Raw genomic sequence first — 16,722 nt, forward strand, 5'->3', positions numbered from 1 at the left:
AGCAACAGTTCCCCCCCGGAGGCATTYGATCTAATCTGGGGCCCATTGTCGTTCTTGTTCTGTCTGGCGTTTCTACACCCGACTGCCTCCGTTCTCCAAGCTGCTCTTTGAGCAAACACAGACGCCGGTGTGGCATCATTAKTCAGTGAATGGGATTGTATTTGTCTTTCATGGCTGCCACTGGGTTGAGATACTTTGTGTTTTTTGTTTATTCTCCAAAGAAGGGGGAAAAAACACAGAAAATACTGTTTATATAGGTCGAAAAGCGTTACGCACTCAAACACACCACACGCACACATTTATCCGTCAACTGTGTCTAGGTRCAGTGGTCTCTTACCAACCTCAAATTCTTGCTTCCAGAGCAAATTGAAACGCAACGTTACATAAATCAACCTGCAAAGAGCCCATGGTGAGCAGTGAAATAAACGCTCCTTTGTACGATCTCTGTGAGCTCCTGATCAGCGAGCATCGCTCACGTGGCCAAGTCTCCCGCTACTCTCATTGTTAGCATGTTTTCACCTGTGAAAATAAACTTGCGCCCCTGTGAAAACATGCCATGCGTGTGTGAGGCCTACAGTCCCAGTGTGTATTAGTGGAGCATTATACCTGCCCACAGGGAGACTAAACATCTCCCACCGAAGCTCTCACTCCAGCAGACCACTGGAAAGAAGTCTGTGTCTGTCTGTCTCTCAGCCTGTATGTCTGGTCTGACTGTCTGCCTGTCTGCCTGTCTGCCTATCCTCTGCTGCTTATTAGTACAAATGTTTTAGTGTATGGATGTACAGTACCAGTCAAAAGTTTGGACACACCTCATTCAAGGGTTTTTCTTTATTTTTACTATTTTCTACATTGTAGGATAATACTGAAGACATCAAAACTAGGAGATAACACATATGGAATCATGTAGTAATCAAAAAAAGTGTTAAACAAATCAAAATATACTTTATATTTTAGATTCTTCAAAGTAAGCCACCCTTTGCCTTGATGACAGCTTTGCACACTCTTTGCATTCTCTCAACCAGCTTCACCTGGAATGCTTTTCCAACAGTCTTGAAGGAGTTCCCACAAATTCTGAGCACTTGTTGGCTGCTTTTCRTTGACTCTGCGGTCCAACTCATCCCAAACCATCTCAATTGGGTTGAGGTRGGGTGATTGTGGAGGCCAGGTCATCGGATGCAGCACTCCATCACTCTCCTTCTTGGTCAAATAGCCCAGCKTGGAGGTATGCTGGAGGTATGCTGGGTCATTGTCCTGTTGAAAAACAAATGATAGTCCCACTAAGCACCAACCAGAGGGGATGGCGTATCGCTGCAGAATTCTGTGGTAGCCATGCTGGTTAAGTGTGCCTTGAATTCTAAATAAATCACAGACAGTGTCACCAGCAAAGCAACCCACAACATCACACCTCCTCCTCCATGCTTCACGTGGGAACTACACATGCAGAGATCATCCATTCACCTACTCTGCGTCTCACAAATACACAGCAGTTGGAACCAAAAATCTCAAATTTGGACTCATCAGACCAAAGAACAGATTTCCACCGGTCCAAGAGACTTGCTTGGGCCAAGGCCTGATTCACGCAGTCTCCTCTATACAGTTGATATTGGGATGTGTTTGTTACTTGAACTCTGTGAAGCAGGGCTGCTCTGCGAAGCAGGCTGATAACTCTAATGAACTTATCCTCTGCAGCAGAGGTAACTCTGGGTCTTCCTTTCCTGTGGCGGTCCTCATGAGAGCCAGTTTCATCATAGCATTTGATGGTTTTTGCAACTGCACTTGAAGAAACTTTCAAAGTACTTGAAATGTCWTAAAAGTAATGATGGACTGTRGTTTTCACTTATTTAAGCTGTTCTTGCCATAATATGGACTTGGTCTTTTACGAAATAGGGCTATCTTCTGTATACCACCCCTACCTTGTCACAACAGAACTGTTTGACTCAAACGCGTTAAGAAGGAAATAAATTCCACAAATGTACTTTTAACAGGGCACACCTGTTAATTGAAATTCATTCCAGGTGACTACCTCATGAAGCTGGTTGAGAGAATGCCAAGAGTCTGCAAAGCTGTCATCAAGGCAAAGGGTGGCTACTTTGAAGAATCTCAAATATAAAATATATTTTGGTTTGTTTAACGCTTTTTAGGTTACTACATGATTCCATATGTATTATTTCACAGTGTTGATATCTTCACTCTTATTCTACAATGTAGAAAAAAGTAAAAATAAAGAAAAACCCTGTAATGAGTGTGTGTGTCCAAAATATACATATTTTTTTTTATTTTTTTATATTTATTTATTTTGTTACTTTTACCCCTTTTTCTCCCCAATTTTGTAGTTACAGTCTTGTCTCATCGCTGCAACTCCCGTACGGACTCGGGAGAGGTGAAGGTTGAGAGCCATGCGTCCTCCGAAACACAACCCAACCAAGCCGCACTGCTTCTTGACACAATYCCCACTTAACCCAGAAGCCAGCCGCACCAATGTGTGGGAGGAAACACTGTGCACATGGCAACCGTGTCAGCGTGCACTGCACCCGGCCCGCCACAGGATTCGCTAGTGTGCAAAGGGCCAAGGATATCCCTGCCGGCCAAACCCTCCCCTAACCCAGGTGACGCTGGGCCAATTGTGTGCCGCCCCATGGGTCTCCCGGGCGCGGCCGGCTGCGACAGAGCCTGGACTCGAACCCAGAAACTCTAGTGGCACTGCTAGCATTGCCTTAGACCACTGTGCCCCTCGGGAGGCCTAGGTGTGTCCAAACTTATGACTGGTACTGTATGTGTGTCAGTTTGTATCTGCATCCATATGTTTCTGTGTAAATCCTTTTGTTTGTGTATCAGACACRAGTAGTGGTGTCCAACCACACKTCCACCCAGCACCTGSGCAGCTTTCTGGAGTGCATGCAGGACATATTCCACTGCCCACATCGGTGAGTACCAACCTCTGAATGTGTGTGTGCGCTAGTGTCTACATGTTTAAACGCTGCACTACAGTACCTTCTCTAGCTGGTTGATGCCCTCCTCCACGCAACATATGGAGGCCACCGTCCTCAGGGCATGTGCGTAGAGGTCGCTGAAGCAGTCCTGCCGGCAGATCTTAAACAGGGCCACCACAGCGCCCTCCTGTGMACAYACAAAAACAACACCATTAGCATCATTAGCATCGCAAACAATGCTCAGTGCTAAACAAGCTAARGTGGGCTTATGTCAAATTGATAGTCCCTCAAGCCAAACAGACAAACTAAGAAACAGAACACATTGTGCTAGGTCAAACCTTCCAATAGGCTAGCCAACAGTATAAAACAAGATGGCTAGTCCATTGGACACTTTTGGCTAACAATGGATTACCCAACAAGGCTGAGTATTCAAGCCGACAGTTATCAGTGGGCTTGCCAACCTGACAAGCTATCCAAATGACTATTTAATCATTATTCTCTTGTGAAGTTTTGAGCACAAGGGTTTGATATGTTCAAMGGTCTGAGCACAAGGTTTTGATATGCTTCCTATAATGGTTGTTTATGTCTTTTGCATTGCAGATTAGGGTAAGCAAACGTAAGCAGTCCGTCATTTCCACATTCTGCCATTTCCTCTCACAAAAACACTTGCTGGCAGAATTCTATTCACCATGGAGATTGATAGAATTACCTGCAAGACAAGGTCCTGTAACTACCCCCATTATCCTAATAAGGCCCATTATAGGAGGTGGTGGTATGTCTCATGCACAGATAGAGCCACACAGCCAAGCCTGGAGTGGCTAATCATCCTGCCCCTACACCCTAAACACTCTTACCTTCTCTGCCCACGCAATACATTCCCTAGAAAACCAAAGCACCAAACATTTTAGCCAATCCCCGAGCAGCATTCTTCATTCAATCTTCTAAAGAGCGAAACTCCTAAACAAGTTATTATTTTCAATCTAATGGAGGAGTCCTGTAATCGTTTCATCACTTTCCTGTGACGCAGTTGTTGATGTTAGCCCTCACAGGTTTAATCCATTTTTTAAATTTAATTGTACCTTTTATTTGACCAGGAAGTCCCATGTGATAAATATTAAATGTTTTGAGGAGAGGAAAGAGGTATACCCATTGCTTTATATGTGTATATTTAAATATTTTTCATATCACATTATACAACTCAATGGCGTTTTGACGTGTGTTTGTGAGAGTGGATTCAGAAATAAAAGGCATTGCAGGTGACTTACCACACATGCAAGTGTATGAAGTATAGCACGAGACTAACTCATGAAACAGCTGATCTACATTTATGATGTAAAGGCTGCATGGCCGTCGCATTTGATGGAGTTCAAAAAGACTGAACTCCATCTAAATCAACCAAGTAAATGGTGCCTCTCCAACACAAGGTTTGAATGAATCCATGATTCATCCAGGATTTATCCATAAAACTGTCTTTGACATGTTAACATATGGTTTGTCTCTGGGAAGCCTAATTATTCATTTTAGCGAATGGAGACGAAAAGAGAGAGAGACAAAGAGAGTCAGAAAGCGAGAGAGAGAACACAGCCTCTGTCCTTACATGGTGTAATCTTAGTAATGGATCTGAAAACTTCCCATGTTAAATGTTTCTGAACTCCGTGGGAACTCCCGCATGGTTTGAACAGGACTCACGTGACGATTGCGTGCTACAATTATAACTAGATTATGCTTTCACACCCCAGCTTTTTCTTTGTTTCAAACGGCTGCAGGAGAGACCAGATGTAGATTTGTGAATCTGCAGACATGGCCGACGTTTAGATCCATATACTGTACATAACCACAGAAGGTAAACAGCAAGACAGTGAACTCCCATTAAATCATGACGTGGTCTTACTTCTTCTTCCTGTAGCCCTCCAATATACAATACCAGTCAAAAGTGTGGACACACCTATTCATTCAAGGGTTTTTRTTTWTTTTTWAAATGTTCTACATCGTAGAATAATAGTGAAGACGTCAAGACCATGAAATAGCATATGGAATCATTTATATTTGAGATTTTTCAAAGTAGCCATCCTTTGCCTTGATGACAGCTTTGCACACGCTTGGCATTCTCTCAACCAGCTTCACCTGGATTAATTTTCCAACAGTCTTGAAGGAGTTCCCACATATGCTGAGCACTTGTTGGCTGCTTTTCCTTCACTCTGCGGTCCAACTCATCCCAAACCATCTCACTCCATCACTCTCCTTCTTGATCAAATAGCCCTTACACAGCCTAGAGTTGTGTTGGGTCATAGTCCTGTTGAAAAACAAATGACAGTCTCACTAAGCCCAAACCAAATGGGATGGTGTATCGCTGTAGAATGTTGTGGTAGCCATGCTGGTTAAGTGTGCCTTGAATTCTAAATAAATCACAGACAGTGTCACCAGCAAAGCACCCCCCCACCATCACACCTCCTCCTCCATGCTTCACGGTGGGAACTACACTTGTGGAGATCATCTGTTCACCTACACTGCGTCTCACAAAGACACAGCAATTCYACCATGAAGGCCTGATTCACGCAGTCTCCTCTGAACAGTTGATGTTGAGATATGTCTGTTACTTGGCTGGTAACTAATGAACTTATCCTCTGCAACAGAGGTAAATCTGGGTCTTCCTTTCCTGTGGCGGTCCTCATGAGAGACAGTTTCATCATAGCGCTTGATGGTTTTTGCGACTGCACTTGAAGAAACTTTCAAAGTTCTTGAAATGTTCAGGATTGACTGACCTTAATGTCTTAAAGTAATGATGGACTGTCATTTCTCTTTTCTTATTTAAGCTGTATTTTACCAAATAGGGCTATCTTCTGTATACCACCCCTACCTTGTCACAACACAACTGATTGGATCAAACGCATTAAGAAGGAAAGAAATTCCACAAATTAACTTTTAACAAGTCACACCTGTTAATTGAAATGAATTCCAGGTGACTACCTCATGAAGTTGGTTGAGAGAATGCCAAGAGTGTGCAAAGCTGTCATCAAGGCAAAGAGTATCTACTTTGAAGAAACGCAAATATAAAATAAATGTTGATTTGTTTAACACTTTTCTTGGTTACTACATGACTCCATCTGTGTTATTTCATAGGCTTGATGTCTTCACTATTATTCTAAAATGTAGAAAATAGTAAAAAATTAAGAACAACCCTGGAATGAGTAGATGTGTCCAAACTTTTGACCGGTACTGTATATGCACCAAAACGCAGCTCTGTCTATTCTCCTCATACTAAATCAAATGTCTTTCTTTCATGGCTCAATTCATATTTAGGCTAAGGACCATACTCATGCGTGAGTCTGGCAAGGAAGCAGGGTGTGCATTGACATGAGTGAACACTGCCTGTATATACTGTGCATAATGAGCAGACCTAGAATACATAATGGTTGGTGGGGGGATTTAAACACCGGTGATTGAAACACCAACAGACAATTAATTATACAGTAACATACTCCAGGCTAAAAACAGACTCTCCAACAAACAGGCTAGGCTTCGCACACACCCTCATCTCATGGAGTCAAGTTAGCTCACTGGACACCTGATTGGGTTCCAGTACATTCATCGGACCTGCTGCATCGAGCGTCTCATCTTGCCACTGCCAGACTTTATCGCAGTCCGTTATGCAGCARATCGTAGACTAAAAGCACATCTATCAACAGTTCCAGGAAAGTAGGGGGACGGAGGGGGGTGGAAATAGATGGCAAATGGCAGATATTCAACAGCAAAAAGAAGGGGGATGTCAGCGCTACCAAAGCACAAAGATGACAGAGGAGCTTGACTATCCACCCGAGAGACAAAGGCTTTAGAAAGAAAGCAGAGTAATACATTCAGATGCCAACAGATGTTTAGTGCTCTGTACTCATTAGCCCCATTGGCAGCCATGATTTCTTAACCAGCCCTCTGAGGGTTCTCAGAATGGAGAGAGAGATGCTGTATGGGGAAAGGTAGAGCGGATTGATAGGTAAAACAGAGGCAGGGAGGCTGTGTGATCAATGCCCAGTCCTAATGGTAACTGACACTATTGATCTCATCTGGCAACAAGGGAGGTGTGTGTGTATGAGTGTGTGTGTGGGGGGGGGGGGCTCAGTCTCCCACCCGGAAAATTCTTATCAAGAGCATCCTGGAAGCGTCTGGTTGGCTAATGGCCACATGGACATAGTGTCTGGCCTGTCCCCTCTTATCTCCTGGAGCAAATTACTCTTTAGCTATAGAGCTTATTATGGTGGGTGGGTGCCCAATCCCTAGCCCCTTTACGATCGGCAAGGAAGAGTGAACAGGGACATAGGGATCTGTTTGGGATTGGGCCAGGGGTTCATGTGGAAGGATGGGGAAGTTGATGGCAGAGAGAGGTGGGACTGTGTTAACATGGGGATGTAGCAGGGCCATGTTCATTTGGCACCAAACAGAAGAAAATAGACTGAGACAGGGAGGGACTACTTGCACTTGTCCAATAAGAAACGCTCTATTTCTGTTGCATAATGTTTTGTGGGGGTGGGGAAATCTGTTGCGTGTCCTAATAAAAATGACCCAGACCATCATCCCCTCACATAATGGTCCTCCTGTGTGTATGCAGACACAAGGGTGGGCCTGTCTGAGGGGGTGGGCCTGTCTGAGGGGTGTGTCTCACCTTGGCGATGATTCTGCAGAGCTGCGGGCCGTCCTGGGTGAGGGAGAGCAGGTTGCTGATGGCACTGCCTATGGTGTACACACTGTCTGACGACTCAATCTGCTTGATCAGGATCTGGAGAGGACCCCGGGACACACACACACACACACACACACACACACACACACACACACACACACACACACACACACACACACACACACACANACACACACACACACACACACACACACACACACACACACACACACACACACACACACACGAAGGTCATTGAGATTGACATCTCTTTGCAGCAAGGGAAGCAGCAAGGGAAATTGCAATGAAAGGAGGAAGTTTTAGGAAATCAATATTAGCACTAATTAATGACTGTATTGTGGTATAGCACTGTGGTTAAGTTTATATGCTATATTATATACAACAAACTCAGCGTCATTTCATTATCTGAATACAGGTTTCATTTTCTATTGAACTCAGTATGCAACTCCTTATTACCAGTTCATACTCCACACTATTGTGATCATTCAAATAGAGACAAAAATCTYAACCAGCGATGCAGGAATGATGTAATCCCATATTATAGTGGCGGCTATATTATAGACTTTAAATGTTTACCTTTTGTATTCACCCTTCCTGAACTGTTCTGGTTTGTTTTTTAGTCTCTATAACAATACATCAGGGAGACTAACGGGCTAGCCAGGAATGGGTCTGGTTGTGGAGTGTGTGTGAGTGGCTATCTATCAACCACATCAAGAATGAGTAAGGCATGAACACGTCATTGTCCGTTTCTGTCCGTCAACGGTACAACTCAAGTCAACTATTCTCTGACGATTTTGCCCATCAAAAGTTGGCAGTTTATGCGTTTTTTTGTCGGACAGTCATCATCCGTTGTCATTCATCAGGCAACGGGTGACTTCTATTGAGAAAGCATTGGCTCCATTCGAAATTCTAGGAATCTAAATCCCAGTGTGCCAATGGCCTAAGTAGGTCAAAAGAGAATTCTGGGTGTAGTCAAAGCCTCATACCTGGATCTCATTGGCCAGGGCCATGTCAATCATGTGGCTGAARGAATCGCTGACATCAGTGAGGATCTCGTGAATGGCCTCCCTCATGGACTTCAGGAAGAATTCATCCTCGGTATGAAGGCATCTGTAGAAGAGAGGTCAATGGTTTGGATAAACCTTGAACATAAACACTTAGTGAGCTACTGTATTCAAATGTGTATGACAATATTCAGAGGTCATTAAGAGTTTTGTATGAATGTTTTACCTCTCTGTTATGGTGGTCAGCTCCATGCACTTCTCAAGCAAAGACTTCTCATACTGCACTCAAAAAGGAGAGACACATTTCAAGTTACAATAAGACAAACACACATTAGACACAAACAGTAGAACACCCACACGCACACACAGACAGTACACACACACGCACACACAGACAGTAAAACACCCACACACAGACAGTAAAACACCCACACGCAGACAGTAAAACACCCACATGCACACAGACAAACACACACAGACAGTAGAAAACCCACACGCACACASAGACAGTACATACATACACACACAAAGCAGAAACGAATGTAATTCTCCAGTCAAGGCGGATGATCAGCTATTTGTAACAGAAGCAGAACCTTCACATCATCATTTTAAAATGGATGGAGTGTACTCCGTATCATACGGTGCAAGTGTGATTCCACTCGACGGGAAACCTGCATGAACTGCTTTAGGGAAAGGGCCATCAGTGGCGGCTAATTCGTGTCTTCAGCAGCCCGTCCAAGATGGAACCAGACGGGTGGCTCCCAGAGACTCATTTTAATATCATTGTTGTCTGAATTTCGCTCTGGGCATGAATAGCGTATGGGACCTATAATAGGGACTATTTACATGCGGCAAATGTACAAGAGAGTATTCCCGGAAGTTTTTATGCATTTGTCCCTCTAGTGTTACTGACTAAGAGCCAAACAAATGCAAATARAGTAGAATCACACAGACAGAAGATCACTGGAAGTGCGTAGTTATAATTCCTTTGGTGTTAAACAAGTGAGTGTAGGAAGTAGCTAAACRCCTTTAAAAAAAAAGCCGGTTCTCATCCCCCCCAGAAGAAGGCCACCCACTGGGCACACACTGGTTGAYTCAATGTTGTTTCCACGTCATTTCAATTCAATTCAATTGAACCAACGTGGAATAGATAATGGGCAGTGCCACAACACTAAACCTTCTCCCTAGAGTTTTAGACCGCCCCTCCATCCTCCACTTGCTCAACCAGCCCAGTCCACCCTTCCTCCATCCTCACCTTCTGCATCTCTGCGGGGGTGTTGCGAGCGGCGCTATACTCATGCACCAGCGAGCGCACGTGGCAGTTTGCCCGGACGGCGGTGCTGTGGACCCGCTGCCAGCGGCCCTTCTCCAGCCGCTGGAACATCTTGCCCAGCTCGGTGCTGACCACCAGCGCCCGCCGCAGCAGCGTCTGCAGGTTGTCGCGGGCCACATGGTCCCGCGTGGCCACGATGAGCTCACCCTGGGCATCCTCCTCCACGCCAATGGCCTTGGCCTGCAGAACACACATGCACTCCACCTCCGTCATGTGACGCAGGTCCTCCATCCAGCGCTGCACCGAGTCCACCTGGAGCGAGTGCATCCTGCTGCACACACAAACACACACAGGTAATGTGAGTATAGAGCAGTGGTCACCAACCTGGGTCAAGATCACTTTCTGAGTCAAGATCACTTTCTGAGTCAAGATCACTTTCTGAGTCAAGATCACTTTCTGAGTCAAGATCACTTTCTGAGTCAAGATCACTTTCTGGGTCAAGATCACTTTCTGAGTCAAGATCACTTTCTGGGTCAAGATCACTTTCTGAGTCAAAATGCAAGTCGAGATCTGCCTCTTTGATTTTTTTTGTATATGACTTTAAAAAAATGTAAGCCTATGCAACATTAACCAATTAAAAACTGTTCTGTGTCACTGAGGTTTGGGCAGATGGCTATTGGCCCAATACGTTATCACTGCATATTGACTATGCTTGAATTGCCCTGCCAATGTTGTTCTTCTCAGACCATTTAAAAATTATATAAAAAAATGTAGGTATATGATCACACTGGTAATAGATCATTTGTTATATTTCTTGTGTAGCACAGCTAAGTGAGCATAATAATTGGCTTTTTTTTTTATGGACTGATGGCCTGCATCTGATGGTCAGTCAGGGGAGGAGCAGCGGTGAGGCTGCCTCCGCCCTCCTTCGCTCCACTGAGAAAAGGGGACACGGTCTTCCAGCTGAGTGCGAAATTTAAGTTGCTCTGCCTCATGCACCAATTCATGTTGTTACTCCAATGACCAGAGAAAGTGAAATATTCCTCGCTATTAAAAAAGCCACAAGCCACGAATAATAACAACGCAAGCTTATCGGAACACTTTGCTCTAATCATTCATTGCAGCTGCAGTGCTGGTTGTAGCGTGTGAAAGTAGGGAGAACGCACATTTTATGGTTTATAAAGATGTTGAACAAAGTGTTGAAAGTGCTGAGTAAGAACTTGAAGTTACACATAAAAACAGCAGCTCTTTGCTGTTTTRGTTGTGTCTCTCTCTAGTCATAGTTTTACATGTTTGGAAATCTCACKGTATCAACTTRGCTGTGCGTTCGAGGGTTCTTTTTACAGTCTATGGCTRGAGGAAAATGTGCAGACACAGTGATCTGAGCTATCTGATTGGCCAGCGGTAGGCCTTTAGGTGCATTTGATTTGCTCCCTGAGCCTGCCGGGTAGGTGGAGTTCCAGATACATGAAGTGGTTTGAAATGGGAACATTTTTTTTTCCCGGCGCTAGGGCTGCTGAATCAAGTGCACCTACCTCCAACAGCGCTAAACAAATACAAAAAAATAGGCTTTATTGTGTTTTTTACAAAAATGTTTGGTGATCGACTAGGAATGCCTTGGTTGGTGACCAGTGGTTTAGAGCATGCACATCTACTTTGGGTYGTCATGACAGAGATAGTATCACATATTTGTAACTTYTCCCAATATTGCTACTCCAATGAAACAAGCATACTCGGATATCCTCACACAGGTACGGGCCGAGACGGTTCAAATCTAGGTGTGTTTTTGTTTTCGAAACTTTAGCCTAACCATAACCTTAACCACTCGCTAGCATGCCTAAACTTAACCTGGTGCGCTTGCATTTACTGTAAAAAAAAAAAAAAAAGTCTGTTACGAATCGGAATCAGACAATATTTATGTTTCTTGTGAGACCAAGTTGATTCTTCCATATCCATACAAAACATATAGTCTGATTGCTCCTGAAATGAGATCTCGTCAATGCTGCTCTAGCCTTTAGTTGATATCCCCAAGAGCAGCCAAGTTTTCAAATAAAATACCCAGGGATCTCAGAATCAATAGTGTGGGAGCGAGGTCAAATACCCACCAATAACCGGTGGTGTTAGGACTCGTTAGTCAAACCTATTATTTCACCTCGGTGGAGAGACTGCATTAATCACTGGGTCGAACAGACCAAACACTTCCCACTGGGCACACACTGGTTGAATCGATGAAATTACGTTGAACCAATGTGGAATAGACGTTGAATTGACGTCTMTGCCCAGTGGGTGCTTTCTCTTCAGGCTTATTGAACCTAATGAACGTGGGCTTACTGGAGGCTTCCAGAGGGGTTTCTCCGGATGAGTGAAATCAACCCAGCGTTAAGGAGGCTGAGAGGTTGATCGCTACWACAKCCTCCTCTGCTTTGAGTAAACAAGGGGGTGGAGGTTCACCAATCTATATTCTACGCCAKGCTTTCCCAAACTCGGTCCTCAGCTTGATGATGAGTTCATTGAATCAGCTGTCTAGTGCTGGGGCAAAAACCAAAACGTGCAGCCCCTGGGGTTCCCAGGACTGAGTTTAGGAAATGCTGTTCTACACTAAACTCTAGACTATCTGGCATTCYTGGTAAATACTGAGTCATCTGGATATTGCATCAGGATTAGGGTTGCAAAGGGAGGGTATATTACTGGAAACTTTCGAAGCTTACGTATATTTCAAGGATTTTATGTAGTCTATCACAACACATCTATAGTGGCCCTTTTGGGTAGTTCAGATTTTTACAAGTGTCTAATTATCTCTGACCCTCTGTGGCCTTATCACATGGTTAATATTTAGAACAATGTTTTACAGCTTTATCATTACATTTTTTAAATGTTGAAATCATCTTATTGAATTATTTCATATATTCATATATGTGATGAGGCTCAAACAAAAGTCATTCGCAGCCAAGATTATAATAAATATTGTTCCAAGTAGAGGTTTGCTGCACTAATTCCAAAAATAGTCACGGTAAAAATATATCCACAGGGACAACACGCAGGATATCAAAGTTATATGCTTAGTATTTTGATTTATTTCGAGCCAGCACATAAACACCCAAGACCAAGTCGAAATGTTGGGTGTAATACAGTATATAATGCCATAGTTCACGTCAAACTCATTCCACGGAGGGCCGAGTGTCTGCGGGGTTTTCAGTCCACCCTTGTACTTGATTGATGAATTAAGGTCACAAATTAGTAAGGAATTCCCCTCACCTGGTTGTCTAGGTCTTAATTGAAAGGAAAAAACTCAAATCCACATACACTCAGCCCTCCGTGGAATGAGTTTGACACCCATGCCATAGTTGATTAGATGCTTTAATAATTTATACTTGAATAACGTTTTAAAAATGTATCCATATAGTATTTTATATCTGTGTCCATATTGTCCATGYGTTTCTAGTAGATAGACCATATGGTTCAAGAGAAAATAGCCTAGTTAATGAAACAAGTTAAGAGAGTGCCATAGATTTTCTTATAATTACCAAAATTACTGAAGATTCGGTAACTTTGGTAAACTACCGGAAGCTTTGCATCTTGTGTTGACAAAGAGCTCTAATAATACCCCAATCTCATTGGGTTATTGGGTGCTAAAAGGAAGCGTCATTATGTGCGAACTTTAAACAAACAAAAATCCAATTTGAATAGTCAAAGCCTGCCTTTGAGACAAATTTAGAGCTGAATCACTGTAGGACCATGGTGATGATGGATGATGATGATGTATATCTATTGTCTGGTATCATGAATTTTATTGACCCATAGGAACAAACATTGCCTTTGTTCTGTCTTTCCGCACGTATCGAGTTTCAGCTTTTAACACAGAGCTGGGTAAACATTGTCGTGCCATTGAGAAGGCACGTTTCCAATCGAGAGTATTTTCAATATCAGTCACTATTGAGTGTGTCTGTTTACTAAAGAAAACCATCCATTTGTTTTATGAGGTCAGCAGTGGTGTGGTATCTGATTTCACCAAACTATTGTCTGAGGCAGACTGAAATGAGTCATCATCCAATGACACATAATTTAATATATCCCCTTTTGGAATATAGCTATTAGAATATCTACAGTTTGATTGAGTTAATGGTTAAAATAACTATACTCAAATATAAACAAGTGTCATGTTTTCAGTATCACTACAGAATGCCAAATACAAGTGTAGGCATTCTCCCTTTTACTAAATGTTTCTCTCTTTTTCTCTCTCACACACACACCCCACACACACACACACACACACACACACACACACCACACACACACCACACACACACACCCACACACACACACACACACACACACACACACACACACACAACAGTAAACCAAATCCTAACTCTACTCTTGCACTTCGGGAATCAACATTGTCCTCCGCCCTGTCACTCTTCTCCTCGGTGCGGTGACGTGGGGATGCATTATCGGAAGCTGTAGGCAGAGATTTCCGACATCATCCATAATGATGAGGTTCACCGGTTCAAATATCTATCCCACAAACCCACTCACTTTGGAGAGGAGATATGCTCTCATTTGCTTCCTAATGAAGAGGGGTGCTACTCTCAAGGTCAAAGGTCACACTCTCAAAAGGTATCATGTGATTGATTTCATCAGTTGGGAGCGACATGACGAAAATAGGCCTAGCTCTTGAGGAAAATAGGAGCAGCTCTAACTCTCTCAACTCAAGAGCTGGGCCATTTTTTTCCTCGGCTGCACCTTGTCTCTCGGACATACAAAAGTGAAAAATAACATGTTTCCTTTGAAGGCACAGATAGAGCTGCTGATGACGATAGTGTCCCTAGCCAATTAGCCCCGGAGAGCTGTGTGTGTGTGTCCACATTCTAATGGTTTGATGGTGCACCCACCTTCATGCTGCAGAGACACTGCAGCCCACCTGGACCCCCCTCTCGACAGAGTGGACGCTAATTAGTAATGTGTCACGGGTGACGGGGAGATTGGAAGGGTCAGGGGATTTAATTGCCTGCCATTTGTTTCACAAGCCCTGCAGAGATGCCCTAGCAACATTTTACCAGGTGAACATGACTCAATGGTGTATAAAAAAATAAAAAAACAGGAAAATGACCACGTTTGGATTTCTCCCGCAGTATCATGCCATGCTTACACCTTATGCTGGCAATGGTCATCTTAAAAGTTTACTGACAGAAATAGCTGTTTTCATTAAACACTATGAGGGACATTTTCTAACTGTAAAGGTCCTCTCGACATGACCATAACATTTGAAATAAATCACTGAATCTAAAATGGATTGGAATAGAAAAGCTTGTGATTGTGTCACATGCAACACATTTTCCAGCTGATGTATTTAAATCTGCATTTAAATAATTGCCACCTTCTAACATTGTAAAAAAAAATTGCAAGAAGCTATCATTCCTGCTACAATATTGTGATTATCATCGTGATCTGAAGCGAGTTATTCTAAGGTTCAGTCAGAAAATGCACAGTCTGGGAATTTGCTTTTAAAACCCACTTGGGGCACACAGACACAGTACCAGTCCAGATCATTTCGGAATTTAAAAAAACTAAAGGTTCCAGAATTACATGAATGTATACACACAAAACCTCCAGTAAAATGACCCTACCTCTGCTGAAGCAAATCATAGTAATAATAGGTTTGTTTTCCAAAAGGGAGTGAAAAAGCCCACTCCAGTTTGCGGGAGATGACAAATATTTACATAGGGGGCCAGGGATGGGGTCGGCCGTGCCAGCGGCTGTGTTATCACAGACCGGGGACTGTGAAGATGAGGCGTCTCTCTCCGCCTCTGGATGCTGGGGGGACAAGGGAGAGTRGTTTACACAGTGGTTGGAGTGTAAACACACTCGAGGCGCAGTGACAGAAAMACAGAGACAGAGAGATGGGYCCCRGGTGTCAGCCGGCTTCCGGAGCCTGGAKAACTATGGGCTGAGATACATGGAGACATGATGTATGTTAGTGGGATTGGGCAGTGAGGTGGTGGGATTTTGTGTTACTGGCCTACACACAATACCCCATAATTTTAAAGTGGAATTATGTTTTTAGTTAATAAAAAAATGAAACGCTGAAATGTATTCAACCCCTTTGTTAGTTATGGCAAGCCTAAATAAGTTCAGGAGTAAAGATGTGCTTAACAACTCACATAATACGTTGCAGGGACTTTTTTTAAACGACTACCTCATCTCTGTACCCCACACATACAATTATCTGTAAGGTCCCTCAGTCAAACAGTGAATTTCAAAAACAGATTTAACCACAAAGACCAGGGAGGTTTTCCAATGCCTCACAAAGAAGGGCGCCTATTGGTAGATGGAAAAAACATATCCCTTTGAGCATGGTGAGGTAATTAATTACACTATGGATAGGGTATCAATACACCCAGTCTCTGCAAAGATATAGGCGTCCTTCCTAACTCAATTGCCGGAGAGGAAGGAAACCACTCAGGGATTTCACCATGAGGCTAATGGTGACTTTAAAACAGTTACAGAGTTTAATGGCTGTGATAGGAGAAAACTGAGGATGGATCAACAACATTGCAGTTACTCCACAATACTAACTTAAATGACAGAGTGAAAAGAAGGAAGCCTGAACAGAATAAATATATTCCAAAACATGCATCCTGTTTGCAATGAGGCACTAAAGTAAAATTGCAAAAKAAAATGCGGATTCTAACATGTATTGACTCAGGGGTGTGAAAACGTATGTATATTTATGAGATARTCCTATATTTAATTTTCAATAAATGTGCAAACATTTCTAAAAAAACATGTTTTCACTTCATCATTATGGGYTATTGTGTGTAG

General features: G+C 43.2%; 1 protein-coding gene across 1 annotated transcript in view; it reads right to left on the bottom strand.

Moving 5' to 3' along the window:
- The window catches only part of LOC111962130 (protein inscuteable homolog), a 43,702-nt gene that overhangs the window by 19,073 nt on the left and 7,907 nt on the right, over positions 1 to 16,722 (bottom strand). Inside the window, exons 2-6 of the mRNA XM_023984978.2 lie at positions 9,883 to 10,231; positions 8,854 to 8,906; positions 8,610 to 8,733; positions 7,585 to 7,698; positions 2,992 to 3,117 (exon numbers count right to left, since the gene is read on the bottom strand). Coding sequence (XP_023840746.2) covers positions 2,992 to 3,117; positions 7,585 to 7,698; positions 8,610 to 8,733; positions 8,854 to 8,906; positions 9,883 to 10,231 — 766 coding nt within the window. The remainder of the gene's footprint in view (positions 1 to 2,991; positions 3,118 to 7,584; positions 7,699 to 8,609; positions 8,734 to 8,853; positions 8,907 to 9,882; positions 10,232 to 16,722) is intronic.

This window comes from Salvelinus sp. IW2-2015, linkage group LG4q.1:29 (assembly GCF_002910315.2).
Source record: "Salvelinus sp. IW2-2015 linkage group LG4q.1:29, ASM291031v2, whole genome shotgun sequence".
Lineage (NCBI taxonomy): Eukaryota > Metazoa > Chordata > Actinopteri > Salmoniformes > Salmonidae > Salvelinus > Salvelinus sp. IW2-2015.